At 44.1% G+C, this 27,764-nt stretch overlaps 1 protein-coding gene across 1 annotated transcript in view; it reads right to left on the bottom strand.

Moving 5' to 3' along the window:
• HEXA (hexosaminidase subunit alpha) overlaps positions 1 to 26,293 on the bottom strand; it is a 32,526-nt gene extending 6,233 nt beyond the window's left edge. Inside the window, exons 1-10 of the mRNA XM_016201438.2 lie at positions 26,007 to 26,293; positions 7,902 to 7,997; positions 6,924 to 6,989; positions 5,336 to 5,382; positions 4,459 to 4,569; positions 3,509 to 3,610; positions 2,888 to 3,020; positions 2,078 to 2,258; positions 946 to 1,032; positions 621 to 693 (exon numbers count right to left, since the gene is read on the bottom strand). Of these exons, the coding sequence (XP_016056924.1) occupies positions 621 to 693; positions 946 to 1,032; positions 2,078 to 2,258; positions 2,888 to 3,020; positions 3,509 to 3,610; positions 4,459 to 4,569; positions 5,336 to 5,382; positions 6,924 to 6,989; positions 7,902 to 7,997; positions 26,007 to 26,259 (1,149 nt within the window). The 5' untranslated portion in view covers positions 26,260 to 26,293. The remainder of the gene's footprint in view (positions 1 to 620; positions 694 to 945; positions 1,033 to 2,077; positions 2,259 to 2,887; positions 3,021 to 3,508; positions 3,611 to 4,458; positions 4,570 to 5,335; positions 5,383 to 6,923; positions 6,990 to 7,901; positions 7,998 to 26,006) is intronic.
• Positions 26,294 to 27,764: the final 1,471 nt, after the last annotated feature.

The following is a 27,764-nucleotide window of genomic DNA, read 5'->3' as shown; positions in this document are numbered from 1 at the left end:
CGGAAAAACACTTTGCTGTGACTCTGATCCACTGAGCTCCTGGCCCAGTGCAGAGGTCAAGGATCCCATAAGTCATAGGAGTTTCCCGCCGTTTCATCCCCTGTCTTTCTCCACACTGAGATAGTAATACTGGCTATGAGCTAAGGGAGGCAAGCAATGAGGCCCAGCACACTCATTGGAGTAACCATGTCCAAGAGTCTCCAGATGTTTCTGAGGATGGACAAGGTTCCTGCAGAGCCCCTGCATGTGGCAGGAGGCTGGGATCTTATTGATCAACAATGAAGGAGAAGGAAACCCTGCTTCCATAGACCTGTAAGACCCTAGTCTATGACTCAGGAAGAAAAACCCAAACCATTATGCCAGTCTCAGGAATCCCAAGTAATCCAGGAGCAGAAATAACTATTGATCAATCTGTAGCGAGGGAAGATAGACAGAGGCCCAAAACCCACACCCAGATCTCTGCAACCTTTCTAGAGGGGAAAGAAGAGATGGCTCCTCATGCTCTAAACATTAAAGCTTAACCCAAATCAGGAGGATCAGTCCATGCAGAGGCAGGGAAGGGCTGGGAGACCAGAGGGAGGCACTGAAGGTGGTTCCTTCTCCCTCTGCCCCTGGCTCACCTTTACTTCATTATCAAACACCTCCTGCCACACCACGTAGCCCTTGCCATAGGCGGAGACGATGTTGAGCAGCCTGGAGAGTAAAAGAAGTATCTACTCAGCTCAGACAGGCTCTAGGCTGTTAGTGCCAGTGTTTCAGGGGTTGAGCCTAACTAGGGGCCCATTCCTAATCAAGCAGTGTCTTCCCCACTTTGGAACAGACCACTCCAAATCTGAAACTATAGGACAAGGGACTCAGAGAGTGGTCAAGCAGGGCCTGGCCCTGGTATGGTCACCCCATTCGAGGTGACCCAAGGGACCTTGCCCACCCTCCTTTCTTTCTCACGTTTCGATGTAGAAGGACTCCAGCTGTTTAAAGTCATTACCAAAGCCTTTCTTCTTCATAAACTCCTGGATGTCTGGGTTGGACCTCCTAAATCCCAAGAGAAAATGAGGATTAATTCTTTCAACATCCTAATAGCCTTTCAAAGCTTGGGGATTAGTCACCTGGCCTCCCACAATTTCCTTTTTCACTTGAAATAACAATCAACTAAGGATCTCAGAGACCCTAAATATGGAAGGTATGGCTGAACAAAGCTGTATAAAGGAGGCCACTGACACAGGCTGAGAAAGTTTGAGCCTGGACCTGAAGAACTTTAAGTTCAAACTTTCTAAGAGAACACATATTGCTCTCCCTGGACTGTGACATGTGGCTCTGAGGCTCTGGCACAATGGATTCTGACTTCCCTCTCTAACCCCTACCCTGGGCATATTCTGTTTTTCCCTTACTATTTATTCTTGCTCTTTTTGTTTTGTTTTGTTTTTAATCTTGGCTTTTTAAAAATTGTTCAAAATATTACAGATGTCCCCTTATTTATTCTCTATTCCAGTTGGATACAAGAGTTGCTGCCACTCCCTTGCCTCACGATGTCTGTATTTTGCTCACATTTTCTCCTGGAATATTTTCCTCCTCTTCCATCTCTTGAAAAAGCCAAACTACTTTCCCAGATCCAGCTCTAGTGCCCACTTCTCAGAGAAGCCCCTCAGCCTCTTTTGAGCTAAGTAGATCTGGGGATTTGTAACTTTCACTGTCATCTCTTAGTCTCAAATTCATCTGTGTCTTGACTCTTCAACCAGACTATTTCAAGCCTTCAAAAGCATAAATTATTTTTCCCTATCCTGGATTTTAACAAGACAATTCTGTGCCTAGAGCTGGTTTTCCCATAAATATCTCAAGGATATGACAAGAGGAAGGGAGAGTTTCACATTTACAGCCCTGCCAAAATCAGACAGGGCCTCTCTGGAGAGAGCTGGAGAGAGGAAAGGCGCAAGACCTAAGCCATCTAGATTGAGACAGAATTGCTGTCTCAGAGGTTAGTCCCTGAGCAACACCTGAGATAGGTAGCCGGGCAGGGCCTATTGCCTATTCTGAGCAAGCAATTCATCAGGCTGGGATGGGAAGATCAAAGGACTCATACCAGCAGGTGAAATCCACCTCATCTCCTCCAAGGTGAAGATAAAAATCCGGGAAGACAGAGCTGACCTCCAAGAAGAATGTGCTCATGAACTCATAGGTACTGTTGAGAATGGGATTCACTGGTCCAAAGGTACCAGAGGGTTGAGACCCAGAGTAGCAAGGAGTCAATAATCCAGGGACACCTAAGCCAGTAGAGAACCCCACACAAGTATCACAAATACAGACTCCCAGGCCCAGCCATATACATAAGGGCATTAAGTCACACTAAGTTAAGACAATCATATTCATAAACACTATACTCACACAGGTAGAAACACTCAGAGGCTCAAAGACACTGGTAACCATGAGTGTTTAGTCACAATCAAAGAAATACTACTATATCCACAATTACAGACCGTCAGAAGGTAGGCTATATAGTCAGACAACTGTCAGCACACACTCTTGCCTTGACACACTGTTTCCAGTAGGGTCACCCTCGCTCCCAAAGGCTGCTCTCATACTGCCTTTAGGCAGAAAAGCAGAGCGCCAATTTAGCCAAATTGGCAAAGTCTTTCTTCCACTCTAGGGCACAACAGCCTGCAAGGGCATCATTAAGATAAGAATGTGTGAGAAGAATTTGCCCATATTTTAATAGTAAGAAGTGGCCTCCTTCGCCCAAAGTAAGTTCTGCCTATCTAAATTCCCAGGTGGAAGAGGTTGACAGAAAAATTCTTCCAGGGACCAATGACATGGCATGCCACATCCAAGCACTAACAACTGAAAGCCCCAAGGAGAGGAGGATCAGTAGGCTTCCTCCACCCCATATTCTTACCTCGTCCCCAGGACAGAGTGTGGCCAGGAGTGTCAAATTCTGCCAACACACGGATACCCCGAAGCCGTGCATATTCAATCACCTTCTTCACATCCTCTGCTGTGTAGATGTGGGTGGCAGGGTTGTAGGACCCCTGAAAGGCACAAGACACCCCTAAGGCTCTCATTTCCTGAAGGCTTACAGATTAGAGCATACTAAAAATGCCTCCAGGACTCCCTGGATATCAGAAAAATCTACCCACAGCCCTTTGATATCAGGGACTATCTTTACAAAACGTATGCATAATTCCCCACAAGCTGTCACATATATTGTCTTATCTGTGTATCACACCACCAGTGAGGCAAACAAGGTAGGTATTATGCCCACCTGACAGACTATAAACAAACAAATAAAAAGAAAATGAGACCAGGAGAGATTATCTCCTGGAGGTCACAGAGAAAATTAATGGCAAAGCTTGGACCCGAACTCAGGTCTCCAGACTCCAAATCCAGTGTTCTTCCTGTGTCAAGTGTATCCCTAAAACTGGCTGGTTAGGAGGAGAGCTATTGTCCTTGCTCGCAGTGCCACAGATAGGCTCAAACATCATCCCATAAACTTGGTCAGGGCGAAATCAAGACATACCTTTCTGGTGAGCTCTGGAAAACTGAAGCTCTTGTATGGGAAGGAAGAGTCGTCGACCAGATGCCAGTGGAACACATTGAATTTATTGTATGCCATGACATTCTGTAAGTCAGAGCATGTACTATGAACTCATCATAGATTTTCCAGTCTCAGCCTCAAAGTTGAGAAGCTGGGAAGACTTCCAGGCTGCTCCACACACCCTCAGCCAGCCCAGACCAGCATCCTGTCAAGTGTTAATAGGATCTATCAAACCTTCCCATCACGGAGTGCCTGACATGGGATGAAGACCCAACATACTTCTTTCCCCAGGGTACATCCAAAGATGGCTCACAGAGCAGTGCCTTCTCTTTTTGAAATGAGTTGTAGCCACACTGAGAGGAGGTTTACAGCTATGTGGTCTCCTGGAGTCTTCCAAAAGCTCCCAAGTACCCTGAAGACTAACACTTCCTCCTGCCATTTGTTTTGGGTAATCTGACTAGTATTCATCCAAACCACGAGATCTATTGTGAATCTAGTAGCCCCATAACCCATAAATCTCAGAAGTCAAGACTGATGGATGTCTCCACTCCTTTGTTTCCAGCAGAGGAGCAAAGGAAAAGACAGACATCCAAGTTGGATCAGCAACCATCAGGCATGACTGTGCATCAAACTCAAGACAGTGAGGCACGTCCCCAGTTTAGGCTTTGGAACATCTCTTTCCTACGACCTTGTCCTAACCAAACTAAAGTTAGCTCTGCTGGTCCCAAAACCACCCCCTGCATCCCTGGTCCACAGTGGTTGGTGAGGTAGATTTAAATCCCTCTTGTTATGTTTTTGAGCTTTAGAGCAGATCACCCTTTACATTTTTCCTAGGAGCTCATAGTTACTTATACTCTCTCTAACTCTTTAGGAATATGGCACTTGGGCTATCCCGACCCATCACCACGAAGAAGGTATTAAGGCCTGGGTACCAGAGTGTCCAGGATGCTAGGCAATGGGAGGTAATGCCGAGATGTATCCAACAACAAGCCGCGGTGAGGGAAGCGGGGAAAGTCTTCAATCTCCGTCTTGTTGATAAAGAACTGTGTGGACCAAACAATGAACATGTCAGGATTCAAAGGGAACTCACCATGAGGGTGGGGTGGGGGATGAGGAAAAGTCTCCCGAGATCCCTGAGAAGCCACTCTGTGACTGTTTAGCAGGGTAAGTGTCTACCCAAATGCCCCATACCTCTACCCCAATGACCATAAGCAGGAACCTGTCCAGAGAGCAACTGTCCCAGGATAACCAAATGCAGCTGTCTCACACACCACTCAGCCTACAGATTCTGCATTTTCACTGACCATTAATATGTTGTTTTCTTTAAAATAGTGTGGTCTCAAGGTCATTACTAAATAATGACTGGCACTAAATTACAGTGATTCCAGCCCAGCTGGGCGTGGCTCAGCGGTTGAACATTGACCTAGGATCCAGAAGATCACAGTTCGATTTCCGGTCAGGGCACATGCCCCGGCTGCGGGCTCGATCCCCAGTCAGGGGCGTGCAAGAGGCAGCCGATCAATGACTCTCTCATCATTAATGTTTCTCTCTCTCTCCCTCTCCCTTTCTCTCTCTAAAATCAATAAAAATTGAATGAATGAATGAATGAATGAATGAATAAATAAATAAATTACAGTGATTCCAAACAGGCTAAATCTACCAAACCAGTTTCCACCCTGTATACTCTTGCTGAGGCCATCTCAAGCCACTAGGACTGTCTTAAAGCAAAATAAGATATTTCCAGGACTCTGAAAGATAGGAGCAAACCCAAGATTTAAAAGGGGCCCCTTTTTTGAGGACCACACTCACTGTTCCCTCAGGAGATCTCCAAACAAGCTGGCTGAAAGTCTCCAGACCTACAGGGAAGTAGAAAGGCAGAATAAAAACTTAGGGAGGTTGGGAAAAGGCACATGCATCTGGGAGGTACACAGTATGGCAGAGGATGTTGTCTGGGCACACAGTGAAAGTGGGTGTAATGTAGGTTTGATGATTCTCAACACTACAAAAGGGGGATATTAGGAAGCCGGTATCAATTTTTACTATATTTTATTTCGGAAGGTCCAAGTGTAAGGGGTTTTAGTGCCCCTTCTAGAAAAACATTAACCCTCAAAACCCATACACCTCTTACCTGTATTGCCAAAGGTGTGAACTCATAAGAATATTAAGAAGATGTGTGCTTGTAAGGACAGGTGCAGGGACAATGAGCCTGCAAGGGGTTAAGGCTTTCTAAGGATAATACTCATAGGAGCTAAGGGAGCTGAGAAAAAGAGTCCTCAGTTTGCTGTACCTGCACTTCTCCCGGATTGAATTGTGAAAAGCGATCATAATCTTCAGTTTCCAAGATGCCTGGGTCCACAGCTGGACCTACAAAGAATCATCCCCTTTTCCTCTTCAGAGCTTGAGAAGAGACCCAGCTATATGGATCTGAGGTATAGCAGGCAGCTGCTGCCCCAGAAGGACTGTCCCAGTCCGCAAGACACAGACTCCTAGATTCCAGCTAGGCCCAAGGGCAGGCATGTTGAGTCCACAGCATGGTATGTTTTCAACACGTGGAGCCCACTTCTAAAAATCCAGAAGCTCCACGAAGGAATCCCAGAGTCTCAGATTTTCAGAATGAGGGAATCAATCCTTGGTCACTCAGCACCTAATCTGAGGCAGACTCCTAAAATACTGTTTGTCTTTGCTCCGCTTTGACTCTGATGCCCAGTGCTCTGGAGTCCCAGATTTCCCCTATTCAACCAAAGTAATCATTGGCACTTGCACAAAAGGTACAAGAGGGCAGAAAGGGGAGTTGACACGCTGTTTCTCCAAAACATAGGTGAGGGGAGAGAAAGGGCAAACCAAGCCCCGATTTGGAATCCTGTGAGAAGGTCTCTCATCCTTTACTAGCAGATGTTTTACCGAAAGCAGTAGAGGTGCTTGGCTAAGTCTGTACCTAGGGACCAAATTTCTTTTCAGTAAACCAGGAGGAAGGGCATTTTTTGAGATTTATCTATTTCTTTGATATACTTTGCCTTTTTCTAAAACCTGGCCAATTGTGTATCTTTAGAGAGAGCTGGAAAGGCAGTGTTTGTGGCAGAGTCGCCCTTCTCCTTAGCTACCTGTCTCCCACTGGCACCCTGAACAGCAGCCTGCAGGGTCTCCCACTGTTCCCCAGGGCACCACCCAGGGGAGCTGCTGCCACTGCACAGGTAAAACCTGTCAACTTCTAGGGAAAGCTGTAAGGAGAATACTCCTTTCAGGGGGATGGGGAAACACTTTACTTGCTCTCTACAAATAAAGCTTACTAAAATGTGGGCAATTGCTGGTCTCCCAGCCCTGTCCTCCCACCCCACCAATGCCAACTGTTCCATATCACCGTTCAGTCTCTCTCCCAGCTTCAGCCCCACCTTGTTACCTCGCAGAGCTCCCCAGACGGTCTCAGAAAGGAGGAAACACTGCTCATTGTTTATGGTCAGGGTGTCTGGAACGACAGAAATGACCCCATGTTAAAGATTTCTACTCTCAGATTATGTATCACATGTTCTGTAAAAATCCTTGGATTAAAAAGCAACAGCAAGATCACTTTTTTCTTTCTTTCAAAGAGGAGGCATCTCCAGAGCAGGGCAATGGCAGGTAGGCCAGGCCTGGGGCCAGAGTGGGAGGTGGTCACCTAGGGGCTCTGCAGACCCTAGATGACACATGAGGAGGGTCAGGCTGGAGCAGAGTCCTCTATAAACCACCTGCACTGTGGGTCAGTTTCTCCTCCAAGAAACATGAATTCTCATCAGCCTTTAGCTGAAGTATGAAGTCTTCTACTGGCAAAGGGAACAGTGATGCTCAGAGGGGTGAGTTCAAGTTCCAATGTTCACAAAGCCTTTGTAACCACCCTCCTTCCCCTTTGTCCCCAGGCTTCAGCTACCTCATCCAAGAATGTGAGGAAGAAGCCAAGACTTGAATTTCACTTTGGAGGCTGAGAAGTGCCCAAATGCTGCTGATCAGGGAAGATAGGAGGCAGTCACAGGACTTGACCTCATCTCAGTTCAAATGACCAAAAACTCCTCCTCTTCCCTACGTAGGAACTCTTAGAGAAAATCAGCAAAAGTATATACACATTCCTCCTAAAGTGGCAAAAGAATTATGCTCAGTCCTGAAGGCAGGTGTTCTGTGGGACTCAGTGAATAGCCAGTGTGGCAGTCCACAGTCAGCCTGCAGATAATGGTTAGAGGGCACAGGAGAAAACTCACTTTCTACGGCCCTTGGCACTTAGTGGCCCTTGGTCCCCACAGTTATGGAGGGTTTCAGGCCTGGCATCAGTGACTTAGGCCAGGCCATCTAGAGCTATAGCTCCAGACAAGTGCTTGTTTTTCTCGAACGGGAACAGGGTGGTACTTACAATTCTCCACTGACTCCAAAGAAGGAAGCTGGTCACATCCGGGAGTGACCACAAGGATAACCAGTGAATGCTTTTCCTCCAATGTATGCTGTTTTCCTGCAAGGGCAGTGTAAAGTTAATGTGGCTGACCTGCCATAAGAATCAACAGGCAAAACCAAAGCCCTACAGGAGGGTCCCTAGCTCTAGTCCCTTCAGTTCACCTGCCTGTGGCAAGAGAGAAGGAAGGAAAAGGCATGCACCCTTGGCACATGCACTGCCTACTCATCTGTTCAACTTTTTCATTTTGGTTTTGACCCGCCCTGGCCATGTATGAATGATCTAGTGTCAGTCCTTTGTAACCAGGACTGAATATTTCTGGCTTGGTACAGTCCAAGCACACAATTCCAAGGCCTCACCAACTGCTTTGAAATTAGAGGCAGCTCTGGAGCATTACCGCTCAAAGTGTGATCTGTGGATTAGCTGCTGATTTGTAAACTGTTTTACTGGTTGGTCACCAGACAGGAAGCTTATATGATGCCACAATGTAAATCAATTATGTCGGAATAAACACGGTTTAGTTCTAAGATTTTTTTCATATCAAGGTCTTGATGACGGGAACAGTTTTATATTCTGGTGTGTATGCTTCCCATTTCGTTGCAGACTGGCACGTGAAGTAGCACTGCTCTTGAGGGCTCTAGATGAAGGCTTTCTAGATGAGAGCTAATGTGAGCAGATGAAGAAGATGACAGGGGGATTGCCTGTGCAAAGAAGGCCTGAGATGATCCGGCTGGTGTCCCAGCAAAGGCACATGATCATCAGCCCATTCTGCTTCCTTCCCTCTTCTTAAACAGGTTCTCTATCCAAGGTAGAATTCTCCCAACAGTGGAAAGCCACCAAGTCTGAGCCAACATACTATCTCATATAGTCTTACAGATCACAGTACATGCTGAAAAAAAGCCAAAATACCAATGCTGCCTCTTCCCACCCTCCTACTGGTTCTTCTCTGTGACCTTCAGGGTGGTTGTGATTGCACTGTCCCAAACCTGAGCCTCCCTCCCCTCTCCCCTTTCTGGAGCCACATGTGTTCCCACTGGTACCACAACATCCATGACTTCCTGTGGGACTACAAAGTCAGGGACAGAATGGCCTAGCAGAAGGCAGGGAGAGAGAGTCCAGAACCAAATTGGAATCCCAAATGTTATCTGTCTCTAGGCATAAGGAACCCAAAAACATTGAACCATTTCAAGGAAGCCTGCGCACCCCTCCTGAGCATGACCACCTGGACACATCTCAGCTCTCAGAATCCCAAATGTTATCTGTCTCTAGGCATAAGGAACCCAAAAACATTGAACCATTTCAAGGAAGCCTGCGCACCCCTCCTGAGCATGACCACCTGGACACATCTCAGCTCTCAGAATCCCAAATGTTATCTGTCTCTAGGCATAAGGAACCCAAAAACATTGAACCATTTCAAGGAAGCCTGCGCACCCCTCCTGAGCATGACCACCTGGACACATCTCAGCTCTCAGGTCTGCCAAGAATGAACAATAAGGTGCAGCCAGCATGGCTTAGAGGTTGGGAATCAACCTATGATCCAGGAGATCGAGGTTCGATTCCCAGTCAGGACACATGCCCGGGTTGCAGGCTCAATCCCCAGTAGAGGGCATGCAGAAGGCAGCCAATCAATGACTCTCATCATTGATGTTTCTGTCTCTCTTTCCCTCTCCCTTCCTATGAAATCAATAATAATTTTTAAAAAAGAGATTTGAAAAAAGGAACAATAAGAGGTCTTTCCAACCATCCTGAACAAACAGATTCTTTTCCCTCCCAGGCAATACCCTGTATTCTCACTCTAATACCTACCTAAACCCTGAAGGGAAAAAGGAATTTGAGGCTGCTCTGGGCCAGGCCAACTCACAACTCCATTCTAAATCCTAAAAACTCATCCCTATGAACACAGAAGGACAATGAGGCTTTCAGGGCAGGGGCCACTCTCAAAGGAGGTTTTAACTGAGAGGTGGGGGTGAAGAAACTATAAAAGAACATCCCTCCTTAAACTATGCCTTCATCCCGTACCTCCTTGTACCTAGTCACATATCACAAAGCCTCAATATCACTATGTGGAGAGCTCATCTGCATATTTATCTAGGCAGCCATCCAAAAGAGGGTAAAAGTCCTGAGCTTTGGTGTTAATCATCTGGACCTCACTCTACCAAATTGAGGAGAAATCACAACTAATACATATGCAACTGCCATGGTCACTGTCCCAGTGACAAGAAAGGCTGTACAAACACCAGGTTTATTTGAATTATTACCTGGAAGAGAAGAAAACAACTAATTTTTGTAGCTGTTGCTATTATATCTTATTTTTCTAAAACATACCTGCACTCTACTCTCTAAATCCATAGTCTTTTAGAGGGAGGGTCACAGATTCCTTTGAAGATCTAATGAAAATGAAAGAATTTCCCCCCTAGAACAATGCCCCTAAATTAAGGGCTCATCCCTCCACCCCTGCCACCAATCTCATGGTAAAGAATCCCTGTCCTAAATGCACTCAGTGACTCATCTGGGTTTGGGCTGCTGCTTAAACAAGCTGAGGGGGAAAATCTGGGGGAAGTGGTGATGTGAGAGCTGACAAAACAGGAGGGGCACTGGCCACTTAAAAGAATGTAAATAGGTTATCACTGTGGTTTTCCACCTCCAACTTGCTGCTCTGAAGAGAGCAGAAAAAAGTCAGGGGACAGGCCAGTCACCTCGGCACACACCCACACAGGCTGCACAAAGATGCACCCAAGGTGTGGGAGGCACAGGACAGGAAACAGCCAGCAATCTCATGGGCACATTCACAGTAAGCCCAGCGGGGACAGCAGGAAATTCTGAAGCCTCAAGTGCTCAGGAAGCAGCCTGGAAAACAGAGCACAGAGCTGGAAAATCAGAAAAGGTTGGTTCTGGTTCTGGTTCTGCTGGTGCCAAGCTGAGCGAGTCTCAGGCTCCCATTTCCTCCCATGGAAATATTGGCAGGGTGGGATCAGATAGTCCTCCAGGGCCCCATTCCATGACCACTGCCTCCTATCTCCGCAGCTCCCTCATCTCCCTGCTTTCATGTGAACTTGCTCTTTTAGGGTTCACTGAAAAGTTCGTGTGTTTAATTTAGAAAGTTGAAAAAATTCAAATAGTACAGAGTGTTTACAATAAAATAATAAATTATCTTTGGTACCCTACGTTTGTCCCCCGCTCTGAAGAGACAACCACTGTTAGTTTTCTACTCTTGTGTCCCATTTTTAAACATAACTTTGCTTTATTTATCACAGGTCAGCTAGATGTGGAACTCTGAGATCTTTTTATCCCCGAAGTCCTAGTGGTGAACCATCTCCAGGTTCTGGCACTAGGAACCTCCCATCTCCTCTCTATTGTGAATTCTCTCCCACCTTCACTTCCTTCCCTCCTGCCCTAGATGTGGTGGGCCATCATCTCACATTCTAGCCAGTACACTCAACAACCTGTCTCTTTTATCTTCTATTACATCCAGTGGGCAAAACTCTCAACCCTAACAATCAGGTATCAGTGTGATTTGGCCACTGGTAAAATCATGGGTCTCTCATCTTGGCTGGGCCCTCGATGCTGCCCTGAAAATCTTCTGTCTCCGTCACTGCTACTTTTTCTATTTTCTGCAACAGCATTTCAAACTTATACTGCTATAGTAGACAGACAGGCATGAGCAGAGTAGGATAGGCCAGGCACAGGTCACCAGGGCAGAAAGTCTAATATGGACAATTGTAGGGTGGGGCCTTTACCCTGCCCTCAGAGTGACCTTTCCTCCCCTAGCATATCTCTAGTCATGCCTTTTAGACCTCCTGATCTTTCATATCACTGGTCATGTGGTTCAGACCCTCCCCTGGCATGTCACTAGTCTCACGGTAGACTCCCTTACAGGGGGAACAAAGGGGCCAGAGAACTCCCAAACAAGCCCTTGCACGATCACTCCCTTAAGCATTAAGACCTCAGGACAATGACGTTCTGACCATCATCAAATAATCTTAGGAACAAAGCCTTGGGTCTGTTGACCACAGAGAGAGAGTTTTGGCCATACTAGAGATAACATCCAGGCTTCAGTTGTTTCAGCTCCAGGCCCAGAAAAGCAGCAAGGCCAAGAGGGGTGCTGAAAGGTTAACATGGTGGTGGTGTGTGGGCAGGCTAAATAGCCATCTCAGATGGGTGAATAAAGAAAAATTAAATGTATTAAAAGGGAATGGGGACATCCAAGGAACAGGGCTACATAGCACTGAGTTAAAGGTATTGGGTCCATGACAGCAGCAAAATATAAACAGGGAAGAGAACAGAGGGAGCAACAGGAGAACCTAGACTGGGCTGCTCTGGATCACTGAGAAGTCAGAGAGAGAGAGAGAGAGAGAGAAGGGGGCCTTGGAGACAGGTTCAGGGGGTAAGCCTGGGATGAGCTGCTGCTGCCCATTGCTCCCCTGGTTGCAAGTCTCATGGGTTCCCCCTGGAGGGATGGAGATGGGTCTTTTGTCCTGAGGGTATTTATCTCTTTCAAAAGCTGGAATCTTAAGGGAGGTCTCAATAGAATATTCATCAGCTTTCCAGGTGTGCTCTTTCAGGTCATGGTCTCCACTGATTGGTCAGTGCCAGGACAGAGGGTCATTAGTGAATGTATCTGGTCCTAAGGCAACAACAGGTACCACTTGTCTGGTTTCGCTGCTTATTTGGGCCTGGAACTGAAATACAACTGAGGCCTAAGTGTTATCTTCAGGGAGGAAACACTCAGGGGGTCTAAACTGCAGAACCAGTTAATATGCTAGGGGAGGATAGATTGACCTGGGGACAAGGTTCTTATTTTTCCAGTATGCCTCTTGCTAGGCATCCGGGGCTTCCTGCCCTGGTGAGTCATGCTGGGTTTCTGTACCTGGCCCATCTAACAGGTGCCACCATGGCTAATATCAGGATCAGCTGCAATGACTAATGACACCCCCATTCCCAGTATATTCTGTTGAGATCATCCCCTGAGACTTCCCCTAAAATCCCTGCCTTTAAAACCCTTCAGATGAAGAACCCAGCATGGCCCTGGCCCTGGGAGGCTCAGTTGTTAGAGCCTGGGCCTGTGCACTGAAGGGCTGTGGGAGGGGTTGTGGGTTCGATTCAGGTCAAGGGCAGTCAGGGCGTGTGGGAGGCAACCAATCAATGTGTCTCTCTCACATCGATGTTCCCCCCCCCCCCCCCACTCTCTCTGAAAATCAGTGGGGGAAAAAAACATCCTTGGGTGAGGATTAAAAAAACAACAACCCAGCATGCCTTTCTCTACCCCCTTTCTTCCCCAATGTTCTGTTCCTTCTCTCCCTTTCTCTCTCTCTGTCACACCCACACTCAAGGCACATACCTTTGCTTTCTTCCTCCTAAGGTCCACAGGCCCTTCTTTTGCTTCTATAGCTTGTTTCCTGAGCCCAAGGAGCTCACTTCTACCTCTGTGACTTTCTAAATAAACTTTTGCTTGTATTTGAGTCTTGGCACTGAATTCTTTCTTAGCCAAAATTCAAGGACTGAGGTATAACATCTGCTGCCATTCCCTGTTAACAATACCACTTCAAGTCTAGAGCTTGGTTACCACCTAGACAATCAGAACTCCCATCCATCTCTACTTTTCCCTCTCCTCCCTGACAAAAATATCTGCAACACACACCTAGTCTTCACCTTCTCCTCCTCCTACCTTGGTGGAAGGGATTTCCTTTCACCTGCACTCTAGATCTCTCCTCAGGCTCCTCTTGTATAAATTATTTCCCTTTCCCCCAAAAGTCTTCAAATTATTTCTTTCGGTGATTTTTTCCCATTAGCATTAAAATATTTGCAAGTCTCAACTGTATGTCATCTCAAACAGTCACTTTTTCACTTACCTTTCATCACAAAGAAACCCTGGAGGAAATGCAGTTAGGTGTTGACAAAGTCAGAAAGATCTGGGTTGAAGTCCTGGTTTTACATTTGGTTCTAGCTGTGGGACCCTGGGCAAATAATTTCCCTTCTCTGAGCTAGCTTCCTTATCTGTAAAATGGGGATCATGGCAGTACCTTACTGGGCTGTTAGGAAGATTAAAAGAGTTAATGCTTAGCTCAGTGTCCAGCACATAAGTACTCATGGCCATTCTAAGTTTTCTTTTTGTAGCCACTTCCTGACATTCTGTCCACTCTTCAGTCTACTATAATCTGGCTTCCTTCTGAAAATGCCTTAACCAAGGTCCTGTGGTTCTAAGACTAAATCCAAGGGACCTTTTACAATTCATTCATTCATTCATTCAACAGTTATTTATTGAGCACTTACTATGTGTCAGGTTGTTCTAAGTACTGAGGATACGGCAGTCACCAAAACAGACAAAAATCCCTGCTGTCACAGAACTAATATTCTAGTGACTACTCACTCCTTCTGAGACCTCATGGCAGCATCAGTCATCCCAGACCTTCTGAGAACTAAACTCCCTTGGCTCAGGGAACACTGCTCTCTTGGTTTTCCTTCTAATTCCTCAAATATGCATCCTCATTCTTCTCTTTCACCAATGTCTGTGCCCTGAGCCAAAGACTACTTTTTTTCTCCTCACTTAAGCTCTCTCTGGACAATGCCATCCACTCCCACATAGGCTGACTCTTAAACCTAACTTTATATGCCAACCCTTCTGAAACTTTAGGCTCATACACCTCTGCTCAAATGTCTCAAAAGCACCTCAAAGCTCAAATATAAAACGGAACCAACTCTTCATTCCTCTTCTTGGCTGATCAGCTCTCTCAGTTTGATAATAGCACCATCTATTAAATCAATAGATCATAAACCCAGATCATAAACCTCCTCCTCCTCCCACCTTTCTGAGTATATCACAAGTTTAGGTCAATATTTATTGACTGTCTACTATGTGTCAAACACTGTGCTAAGCACCGAGATTACAACAGTAAAAAAGAAAGATCGAATTCAAGTCTTATAACTACAAATTCTTACTATCTCTTAACATCATCACCATTTTCCCACTTCCATTGGTCAATGCCTTAATTCAGCCTCTCATAAATTCTCACCTGGATGACTATAAAAAAAACCTACCAATTGGTCTTTCCCTGCCTCCATATATACTATCCTTTGTGATCTTTTAATATGAAAATCAGATTATGACAATCTCTGCTCAAAGTCCTCCAATGGCTCCCCATAGCTTTCAGAATAAAGTCCAGAATCCACTGGATGATTATAAGAACTCCAGCCTTGTCTTTCTCTGATGTAGAAACTGTGCAGAAACTCTGTATAGAAACTCTCACAGGAGCACAATGAACTCTTTACAGAAACCTGAAAATTCCACATTTTCTCCATGCTTTTCTTTGCACATATTGCTTCCTCCAATTGACACCAACTTTGCATTGCTTCCACATCTCACCTGATTAAGAAACAGCTCTGGTTTTCCTTTTATAAAGCTTTGCTGTTAAGCCCCCACCCTCTCCTAAGAGACCTTCCTATGTGATCGTGAAGCAACACATACATACACTTTTCATAACATTTGTCTTAATATATGCTGTTTGTCCTTCTCACTGAGGCTGTGAGCTCCTCACAGCAAGGACCAATCTCAGTATCTTTGTATTCCCAGTGCCTGACACATGGTAAACATTCAATAAATATTTGCTGAAAATGAGTCATGCTAGAATTCAAAAATGCATATTTAATGTTATGTATGCACAATGATTGTGCTACATGATAATCAGGCATAAATGACAGTTAATCTGTAGAAATTACTTTTATATATCCAAGCCTAGTATTTCTGGGACTGGGGTGGAGGATGGTAAGACACCCAGGCATACAGAAAGTACCTTTTCAGACACTGCTCTGAAAAGGGGTCCATAAATCTAAAGATTCTGGACTTTCCACTTCTCTGGACAGAACAAATCATTGCTACATTAGGGTACCTGGAAACTCTGTCTATACTTCAATGCACAATAGCCTCTCCCTCCACCAGCCCTTCTCCTCCTTGAATCAACACATTTCTATCATCAGTGTGTTTAATTCACAGAATCTTAGCAGTGCGGAGAAAACACATTCATTTTGGTTATAGAGTGGCATTTGGTTTGTTTCTAGAGTGGAAACTAGGAAAGTCAACCCAGCCTTTGGCACCTTCACACTTTTTCAGATCTACCTTGCCCCATATGTTCTGGTTCCCTCGAAGGCTGGTGCCAATGTCATTGATTCTCCACACCCACTTTGTTCCCCTCCCCCTCCCACCTTTATATATATATAACATTCAGGCTTCCTTTCCCAATACTCAGCCTAATAAAAACCCTTGAAGTCACTCATTTCCCACTCTTTTCTTCACTCCAACCAAAATATATTGAGCACTTACTGTGCATCAGGAATTGTGCTAGGTGCTGGGGCAGTTAAAAACAAAAACAAGCCCTGGTCCCTGCCCTTGAAGAGCTCACAGTCTAGTGAAGAGACAAATATAAACAACAGTTACAAAACAGCATGACAAGGGCTGCAGTAGATATTATAGCTATCTCCAAAAATGGAAGCAGGCTTAACTTTGGAGGGGACCTCTGGCCAGGAACCTTGAACCCTGAGTTGGTGTTTGCCAGGCTATCAAGAGGGGATGAGGTACTCCAACGCCTGGGAAGCAGTTACTGCAAAAGTACGTTGGTGTGGTTAGGGCAAGAGGCAAGGCCACCCCTGTCAAACTTTTTATCCCTGTAAAGCAGGAGTCTGAGAAGCCAGCAGCCCTGAGCTTGGAGCCCCTCAATAGTGCTGCTGAATTCAGTTTGGACCATGGTGCCTCCTCCTGCATCCTAAGATTGTGCATCCTCCAGAGATGTCTAATACCTACTCAGAAGTGCAACTGATCCAACCCACAGATGATTCCTGGATGTTCCTCCTTCCATCTTTTTTTGTAAAAGTTGTAGTTAAAAGTTTTCTTTTCCCCCCTACTTCTAAAACTTGATTTATTTTCCTCCTCTTCTCCTATAACTGCAATGAAAAGAAAACTCTCCCTATAATTATAGATCCCAAGAGATAACCCTGGTTAATATTTTGCATAGTCTTTCAGTTTTTTGTAAAAACAGACTGCTAATTTTTAAAACAAAAATGAGATCCTAATACATATTAGTCTAATTTTTTCCACTCACCAAAATGATCTGCAGATTTTTTAATGTCAGTATTTATAAATCTACATCACTTGGAGGTGCTGAATAGAATCCCACTTTTGAGATATACTTTAAAGAGTTAAAGTCCTAACTTCTCTCCTCTTTGTTGACATTTGGAAATACTTCCAAGTTTCTGACATCATAAACAATGTCTAGTAAATAGTTGTGTGTGTGTGTGTGTGTGTGTGTGTATCCTTTTTTTAAAGTAGTTGTGAGAGATTTCTGTGGGAAAATTCCTAGAGGTGAAAATGTTAATCCAAAGATATAATTTTTTTGTTCTGACTACCAAATTACTCTTCCCAAACTACTGCACTGGTCCATCTCTTCACAGCCTTCCAAAACTAGACTGTCACAATTCTTTTTCATCAGTGCCAGCCTGATAGATAAATATATCATTTTAAAATTTGTATTTCTTTAATAATGAATGAATTTGAGCACTGCTTTGCATTCATTGGCTGTATCTTTTGTACTTTTTTTTGGTTAATTTTCTTTCACTGATTTGTAGAGATCTTTCTAGATTTTAAACTTGTCTTCTAAGGTTATAAATATTTGCTCCATTTTTACTTTTATTTTTATTTATTTTACTTGTTTACTCTTTTGTTAATCTTCACCCAAGGATATTTTTTCCATTGATTTTCAGAGAGAGTGGAAGGGAAGGAGGGAAGGGGAGAGAGGAGAAAGAGAGAGAAACATCGATGTGAGAGAGACACATCAATTGGTTGCCTCCTGCACTTGCTCCAACCAGGGCTGGGGATCCAACCTGCAACCAGGTGTGACCTTGACCGGGAATTGAACCTGTGACCCTTTGGTGTATGGACCAATGCTCTACCACTAAGCCACACCAGCCAGAGCATGACTTTTATTTTTTTAACCTTATGGGTTATTTTGCTTTACTTTTATGCAGTGAAATCTGTTAGTTTCTTCCTTGACAGTGTCCTTTATTTGCTGGCTTAGAAGGCCTCCTCTACCCCTAGGAGTACACGAACAGTCTCCTTTATTTCCCTCTAATATTTTTATGGAATATCTTTTATGTTTAGAGTTTTAATCCACTTGGAATTTACTTTTGTGACTGATAGAGGTAAAGATTTAATTTAATTTTTTTCCAAATGGATAATAAGCCATCCCTACCCACTTACTGACTAATCTTTCTTTTTACTTTTGACTGGAAATTCTTCCTTTATCGTATATTAAATTCTCATGTATATATGAACTCTTGCTTATCTCTGGAACTTATTTTCTTGGCAATCTTACAGTCAGGGAAATCTACCATGTCATATTTCTATCATCTTTTGTCATCCTACCCAATATATAATTGCCTCTACTCATTCCTGGACACACTCCCATTCCTGTAAGTGGTGTTTGCTCTCCTCCACAAACCACCTGTACTACATCATCATCCACCACCACAAACCCTCTGGAATTTCGTTCCATGGTTATTTAACTATAAAAATCCTCAGTCTCTTCTATTTTCTCCTTAATAAAAGCTGGCTCTCCCAGGAATGTATCTCTCCTACAAGTCGTTCTGGGAGGCAGCTCCTTCTCACATCCTCAGGTTGGGATCTGGGGTTGCTGTCAGGCCCTTTAGCATCAAGTGAAAAAAACAAAACTCTCTTCTGTGGTTCATGCCATCCAGCTGTAAAATCTTGAGCCTCTCCTTGTCACAACACTCTGCAACTTCCTGGTTACTGCTTTATTTATCCAAGACTTTAGATCCTGGTCCCCGGTCTTCCTCTCCATCCTAAGGCTGGCTGTTATCCTAAATGATTTCAATACTCAAGAGGAAGAACTAAACCATGTCTGGCTTAGCAGTTATCCAACATCATCTTCCTCCTCAACCCCTCCATGGTCACCTTTTGGAACTTCTTCTCCCCTGGAAGCATTCCAACTCCTTCTCTCAAGCTTCAGTACCATATAGCTGTTTGCTAGAAACTAGACACCTCGCATTCAACAGGTCTAAAATCAAACTTACTTTTTATAATTCTCACTCCACTTCTAGCCTTTTAATCAATTTCTCTGTCTCCCTCTGTTTTCACTCCATCCTTCCCCTCTTCCCTTCCTCTCCTGTTATTTCCCATAACCTTGTGAATGGCAGCATAACACATTCAAATTGCTACATCATAATTCTGGAATTGTCCTCACATGATTTGGGTCTACTTCTCTAGCTTCAGAAATTGCTGATTCACCCTGGAGCTGTGTGCTTCAACCATACCGACTTCAATTTCCTTGAATATGGCATGAAGGCTTCTTTCCTGAAGGCTTTTCCCACATGCAGTTCTTTTTATGTGGATTACTACCTCCATCTCCACCAGCTCCTACTTTCTGATCAGATTAGACAGCTCTTTATGGAAGCCTCTCAAAATATACCTACAAATGCACATACACACTTGGGTCAGGTGCTCCCAAAGCACCTTGTACTTCAATTATCAGCAAAAATCATACTTCATTGTATGTCTGATTCCCACTTCCGGAGACTGTAAATTCTTTAAGGATGGGGGCAGTTCAATTAATATTCTTTGGACCAGAGCTACTGACAAACTATAGTTGTTTAAAATCCTACTGGTACTAAGGATGGATGGAAGGAAGGAAGCCAGCCAGAAATACTACTAGAATCTGATAATGATGGGTCAGGTATCAAAATATTCATAACCTGAGTGTTATCGGTTAAGTAATTAGATAATTAACACTAAAGTGTGATCAGGGCTTAGTTCTACCAGAGGCCAGTAGTTTTCAAAATCACTAATTGGTATAATGCTTGATGAAGATATTTATGAGTAGATTACCCCAAGATTGTATAGTAAAAAGAGCACAGTCTGTAGACAGACAGACCTGACTGGAATTTCTGCTCCACCACTGCCAGTTGTGTAACCCTGGACATGTCACTTAGCCTCTGTGAGTCTCAGTTCTGAAAGATGGGGGTAACACCAACCTCACAGAACCGTTATGAAGATCAAAGGACATAACATATAGCAAGTGCCAAACATTCAATAAATGATAGTTTCTTTCCATTTTCTACTTCCCTTTTCCTATTAAGTCGGTTTTCCACTTGGCTGGAGGAGCCCAGGGGCTGGGGGCCCTGTGGGATAACCATACCATGGGAGCAGCTTCCCCAGGGCTTTCATGAACTTCTTACAGAAGCCTGAAGGCTCCACTACTGTGTGATGCCACCCTGTATGACACACAGGCTGACACTCCAACATATAAAAGGAACATAAGCTTGGAACTCTGAATCTGCCTCAAACTAGGACTGTGGCCGCAGTTAAAAGATCAAAGCCACTAATGTGAAATCCCAGCAGTGTCGAACAGAACAGAATTTAAACTTTTTATCCAGTGTATCCGGTAAGCCATTTCCCTTGCTCCCATTCCAAAGCTTTACAAGAGGAGATTGCTTGCTGACACCTGATCTGACAAGTGCCCAAATTTCCTACATCTGAGCACACACGTCCAGAGGAAAGAGTTCCACACCACAGCCAAATCCCAACCAACGTCAAATGTGGACACAATGACTGGAAGTCAGGGTTGAGTGCATGGCCAGCAAGCTTAAGCAATAACAGAAGCTTAAAACAGACGCAAAGGAAATAAGAGAAGTTCCTGACCCAATAATGGGTCTTATTCACTACAGCCAGGAATAGAGAAGAGAAGCAAATCCATTTCCCTGTGACAGTGAACCCATAAACCTTGAGGCAGATCTCAGAAAACCATTCACACGACAACCTCTATCACGTCTACAAACAAAACCTCCTCTCTTCAGCCAACCTTGCTATCAGTGCCCCACAAAGTGGGAGAAAGGTCCTACCTAATCCAGCCGGTTAAACCTCTCGATGATGCACACTGACTCTACTCTTATCACTTAACTCCAGGGCCAGCAGAGGAAACTTACAAAAATGCAGAAACATAACAGTGACCTTCATTTCTAAAAGCAGCATTGGTTAGGCAGTAAAACTTTCTTTCTGTATAATCAACAGGAAAAGGACTTAGTTTTATTCCTTTACAGGCTAATATATTGACAACATGTCCCAGAAAGAGACTGTGTAACTATAAGAAAAAGGGGGGGGGAGCCTAAACCTGCTATTAAAAAAAAAAAAAAACCAAAGCAAAAAAGAAGGTATCAACAGGCAAAAACCTACAATGCCCTGCTTCACTCTTCTGTGTGGTGGTAAGGAAGTGGGGTGGAAGAAGAGAAGAGACACCGCTGGGGCTCTTCTTTTTATTTTTGTTTTATTTTAAAGTCACCAAGTTCTTCCTTCTACATACCCTCCTTCAAAGATTGTAAAGACACCCATCACTATCTCCTTGTTACCTTCAGAAATGTTTGGAATATAGGCAGATTTTTTTTTTAAAGCAGCAGCTGCTGCTTGGAAATTTGGCAGTTTGCCTGAGGGCACATAAACAGGTAACTAGTAAACATTCTCTGGCTGACTCCTGAATAAATCATGCTCCAGACAGAGTCCTCCACTGCAGTCTTCAAGCAGAAATACAAGGTAGGGGGAGCAATGATAGCTCAAGGAAATAAGGCTTGAATTTTTTATTAACCACACCAAACTACCACACACACCTTGATCAAGCAGAGCTTCTTGGGGTCAGTACTACACAAGGCTGTCAAAAAAGCGTTACAAATTAGTAATAAAGAAAAAAACAGGAGAGGCTGGTTGAAGCACAACAATTATTTCCCCCCAAACTAAAAACTAGCTCCTTCTACCTGTTTTTCAAATCTTCTTCTTTACCCTCCTATGTGTCCCTCTATTCTCCTTCACAAGATGTTGGGAGCCAGTGATGTGTCTGGACATGGTCCACGTCGCCTGAGGGTCTGGAGTCAGGGACTCGACCCTCCCCACAATTACCCTTGAGGAGGTTTGCTATCCGAGATAAAGAAATTACCAAGGTCTGAGCTCAGGCAGGAGGCAGGATATTTACTCTGAAAGAGTATGCAGCTTTGAAGGAACTAGTTAGTATCACCCTCACCTCATTACCAATTGTTTGTTACTTACTATATAATAAAGGCATTGAAGCCATTTGGCGCTGCTCCTCCTGATCCCATAACTTTGTCTCTTTCATTCCCACCACTGGAACTCAGGTTTGTTTGTTTCTCAGGCTGGTTCCTGACAACAAGAAAAATCTGCTACAGAATTCTATGTGTTGTTTACTTCCTCTTTGCTTTTAAAACAAGAAACTTAATGGCAATCAAGTGTTCTGTAGGAATATGCCTTGTCCTTGTCATGGGAAAGGTTAAAGTGTACACAGCCACTAGTCCAATTAGAGTGGAGAGAGCTAATCAGCATTATTCTTTCCCCTCAGCCCAGCGACCTGACCTTAGGTTTCCGTCCTACACTCCCTAGGTGTATTCCCTATGTGTCTCTAGCTCTGTGATGAGATAAAATCAGCTTGAGTTGGGACCATGGCACAATGTGATGATAGGGGAAGGGCACACTAAAGGAATAGAATCGGAGTTAATTAATAACTATTCACTATACTAGCTATAAAAAAAGAGATTTTCTTAGGACCCTGGGAAACTGGAGGACGTGTTGTAAGAAGAAAAACAGTTGTAAAGATAAATGGACTTTGAAGTCCAGGTGGCTCCATCACTCAGACAGAAGATACATTTTGAGAGCAAATCAAGGTCAGGCCCTGCCTGAAAGGAGACAAAATTCTGAGGGCTAATCTTTACCAGGACAATGATAGAAAACAGACCCCGAGAACTCACGTAGTTTTAGATTCTCTCGCACCCTCTAACTCTATATAACGGCGGCTTGAGACAGATGTTAGAGCAGTGTTTCAGGGTATTTACCTGCCGTTCTCTCAGATCACCAGCATCTGAATAAAGCACCTCAACGCTTCAACCTTGTCTCTACTTATTGACTCTGGTAGTGACAAGCAGCTGAACTTGGTTCCTGTTTTAATCCTCCTTTCCCTGGAATCACACGCCAATATTCCAAGTTTGAAACTTGAAAGACAAGGCAATCAATTCTAAATGAAACCTGCAAATCATCTTTTTTTTTTTTTTTTTTTTTTATGATTTCAGAAATAAAGAAAAACCAAGAAGCCTTCTTACAATTTTTATACAAAGTAGCCCTTTTAAGTTAATATGGCCAACAAATAATTATCTACTATGTTTCAGCCATAGTTATATAAGGGATGGCCAAAGGAGGTATTTTAAGAGATTCAGATTATAATACACTGTGCCACGTACTTAGTCACTCATTTAATATGAGAACAAGCAAATCAAATATTGAAAATGGCTGCAGAGGGATCCAGATACTCATATAATAATCTTCCTTCCATTCTAGAATACAAAGAAGAAAAACAGTTGTAAAGATAAATGGACTTTGAAGTCCAGGTGGCTTGGGAAATGCGGTGGGGGCAGTGGTATCCTAAGTTACTCACAGGAATTTGTATGTGGACATCAGAACAGGATGGAAACTTTCTAACAGCCATTAAGTACCATAGCTTTAATCAACTAGTTTCAGGGAAAGCAAAGAAGACTGCAGCCATATTACATAATCAGATTTAGCCATTTAACCTGAAAATTAGGGCTTTATCAGCTCCATCAATCACCCAAAAAAAGAATTTGGACAACATTAGATGGGTGCCATCCCAAATGATCAGATCTTTGATTTGCAAACAGGATGTGGCTTAATAATCAAAACACAGAACTAGATTATTCAAATATCTAGAGCCTAAAATAATTCCATTTAACAGGTTTAACAATATGTAGCACACACTCTCCAGTTGATAGAAATAGCTCTCAATGGCAAAGACAAGTAGTAAATACTATAAACATCTCCACAGACCATTTAGCAGTGGAGGGACTACGGCTAACCCTTGAAAGCAAATTCAGAATAGAATGGAAACTCAGTACTAGACTTGTTTTTCAAAAAAAGAAAGTATGAATCCCACTGAATTCGAGGTTCAGATCAAAACCAGAAGTTGTGCTGCATTAAGAAAAACACTGGCCCACTGCTACAAGGAAGTTATTTGGAGGAATCGGACAAAAAGCAGTTAGCTAACATTTAACTTCCATATATTGTTTTCTTTACTAAAATCAGAGCCACAGAGAAATATACCCTGTTTTGGGCCTTGTTAATGTTGCTTTCCCCTCTATCAATTCATCTTTTTTTTTTTTTTTTTCCAGGAATAGGACTATAGCTCAAGTTATCTGAAAGCCTCCCCAGAAAACCATGTTCCAAAGGGAAGGCTCCATGGGAAGAAGAGAGGAAGAAGCTGCTCTTGTGTCTTTGGTAATATTCATCCAAACCAGTTTTCATTATTTCTCAATGGATAGGAACACCTCAACTAATAGAGTAAGTTCATTTACAAACAGGTAATAAATTGAAATAAACACTTGAAGTTTCTAATCTGTCTCTAAATCTATTTCATTAGGAATTTACAGCCCTTCATTGCCATATAATTGCCAGTTTCTATTTTCTTGAATAAACTGTACTTCTATGCTAATGGGATAAAAGCTTAATATAGAAGTACAGGAATTATCCTAATTTATACAATAGTAGTAAGCATACTAATTATCTATCTTTTGAGCATTTTATAATACATTGCATCCTTTTGCTTCATATTTCCTCACTTGGACTGTAAAGCTTGGACCCAAGTCTTCTACTTTTCTTATAACATCCAGAGTTGCCAGCACTGGGATAGGCACAAAGCAATTACATGACAGATCTATTTTTTTTGCACAAGCCAGGCCCTAACTGTTTCATATAAAAATAAACATATTCTGAATGCCAGTCCTGTGCAAGGCATTCTAATATTTGTCACAAAGGATTCAGAGAAATATGTGACATGGCACACACACAACAGCAGGCCTTTTGTCCCCCCAGCCTAATAATTTCACCAGTTAAGAACTACCTTGATGTCAAGACGCTCTGTCACTCTCTAACTGCCATCTGCTCAATTAAATGCTTTTAATTCTATATATCAAATGAGAACATTTGTAAAAGTAATTTAAGCACAGTTGAAGTATCATTCAAAATGATGTTACCATACGGCCCAACCATAAGTATGGCTTCCTCATAAACACCTACACATCATCACCAGAGAACTAGATTCCAGATTTTCAAGAGAACGTCCATAAAGTAGAATCTGATTCCTTTGCATTGCTGAGTGCACTCATTAATTTGCTTTTAAATAATAATCCTCAAACACAATTTCCAACAGCTGCCTTAAAGAAAATTGCCAGCCCCTGCTAATACAGATGAAACTAATGTCCAAAGCCCTCCTGATTTTTCATTTAATCCCACACTTTACCTCACCCACCCCCGCCTCATTCCTCACCACTCCGCAGGCCTCGCCCTCGTTGCCCCACCAGCCCAGCACTTTCTGCTCAATCATTACCCTCTGTGACGCCGCTCAAGCCCTCCACGCTTCCCGGACACCCTCCTTCCGGCCCTGGCCCCTTAGATTCGCCACCTCACTATAGGTGGCTGCTCAAAACCCATTTTCTTACAGGGCAGGCACGTGTTCTGTGATTTCTCTCCCAGTTTAATCACTTACTGAACATATCAGAGACTTTCATGTAATTTTCCGTAGGTTAATACATTTCTCACGTTTTGTCGTACCAACTTTGAGAACGGGCTCTGTTCCCCTCTCCCCAGCCAGGGTCACAGCTTCACTAGGACCCTGTGACGCCTGAACACTGTAAGAGGGATCGCCTCAGATGTCTACTGGCACAGTATTTACAGTAATTTGGTATCCTGATTGAACTACAGTCCAATAGCAGGCATTCTGGGTGAAATACAGCCCGAGGGCAGGAGCTCAGTGAAGTGAACGGAGTTAGGGGACTAAACCTTGAGGAAGCTGAGAGCGGGAGGGAAAGGGCAGGAGGAAGTGGAGACCGGAGGGTGGTGACTAGAGAGTAGGACAGAAGCGCAAAGAAGGGCGTCTCAGGAAGTCTGGGCAGTTGCCCCAGGGCAGGCAGTCCCAGCGCCCAGGACGAGGCGGGGCACGTCCCGCTCACCTGCGAGGGCGGGGCCGTGCCGGGACCCGCAACTGAAGAGCAGGTCGCGGTAGCGCTGGAAGGCCTGGTCCAGGACGGAGCAGCCGGGCTGCGCGGCCGATCTGACGTGGTACTTGAATCGGAAGCTGTGCGGGGAGATGGTGTAGTGCTTGTCGGAGGTCTGGATGTACTGGGGCCAAGGCCACAGAGCCGTGGCCGGCCCAGCGATCGCTGCCGCCAGCAGCAGCGAGAACCAGAGCCTGGAGCCTGCCATGGCCCGCCAGCCTCCTCGGTCCCAGCGGCCCGGCCCACGTGACCTCCTGATCAGGTGAGCTGCGCCCTCGTGACAACCGACGTGTCACGTGACCGGATGCGGCTCGTCGCGCGCGACCATGGAGCACAGCTCGCGCGTCTTCTCCTGGCGTGACCCCGGAGCTCCCGCGGCGTTGCTTGGGCGGTGGCGGTGCCTGCTGCTCCAGGGCATGGTGGCGCAGTCGCTAGTGTGCATGGCAGGTGCCAGGCCTGACATCATCACAGAACGGTGAGCTCCCCAGACTGTAGGAGTGCCAGGTGGGGAGCAGGAAAGGAAAGTCCTCAGACTGATGACGTCTAGGCTGAATCTTGAAGAGGGAATATAAATTCGCCAGGAACTTCAGAAGCAGAAGAGGATTAAAACACGGATTGTTGTGATTCGAAATGCTGTGGGGGGGCTTAGGTAGTAGGAATGACCCTTCTAGAGAGGGGATCACAAGATCACCAAAATGTGATCCACTTATGACTGGGGGGTGGGGGTAGGGATGTGCTTTCAGAGCAAGCTTGAGGTGTCCCGCTTCCTCCTTCTGGTGTGGGCTCTTCTCTTGATGGTTGATAATCTCTAGTAACTGTCCCCCAGTCTCCCCCCACCTCAGACAAAACTTCACAAACTGGGGTATGTACTTACTGCAAATAGTAAGACAATGGTTGAACTTTGGGTTCAAGATGGAGAATGCCCAGAGATAAGACAGGGGCCTGGTCCTACAGGAGCTTACATAGAAGTCGAAAGTCAGGACTTTATTCCGTGTGCAGTTGAAAATTACCCCCAGATATCTGCATTTTAGAAATCTCATGTTGAATAGTTGGATGGATAAGAATCCAGTTAGGTTTTGGGGGTTTTGGGGGGGTTTTTTGGAGATGGAAGATGAGAGCTTGAACTATAGCAGTGGGGAAGGAAGAGAGCGGTAGATCCAGGAAGTAGTGGATATTCAGAAGCACAGGGGTTAATACAAGAGAGGCTTGAGGGCTGATCAATGGGAACGCTACAGATAGGGACCCTGTCTTCCTTTGTCACCACTGTATTATCAGAGTGTAGTTGAATCACTGACTGAAATAAAATAAAATAATGCTATGTGTGGCATTATTTGGCTGGAATGTAAATTTTTTAAATCATGAAGTTTCATTTTAGTATTAAAATAAGTATAAAAATCAGGAAAATGAACTTTTTAAAATAAAGGACCCTTAAAAATCATGGTAATTTATACAGGGTGGGACAAAAGTAGGCTTACAGTTGCATGTATGGAAAATAATACAATAATTAGTAAATAATAATACAAGAATAAATTGTTTCCCACACTCACAACTGTAAACCTACTTTTGCCCCACCCTGTATTTAGATTGTTAGCCACCTAATTTAATAGTTATATGTACATGACTCATAATGAGAAATCAGAAAAACATCATCTCTCACGTAACTTCCCAGGATTCATCAAATTTCTCTTAGAAGGCTAATTATGCTAGGATGGC

The sequence above is a fragment of the Miniopterus natalensis genome, chromosome 1, assembly GCF_054644295.1.
Source record: "Miniopterus natalensis isolate mMinNat1 chromosome 1, mMinNat1.hap1, whole genome shotgun sequence".
Taxonomy (NCBI): Eukaryota; Metazoa; Chordata; class Mammalia; order Chiroptera; family Miniopteridae; genus Miniopterus; species Miniopterus natalensis.
Note: the sequence above shows the minus strand (reverse complement) of the source record. Positions and strands in the feature narration are given on the sequence as shown.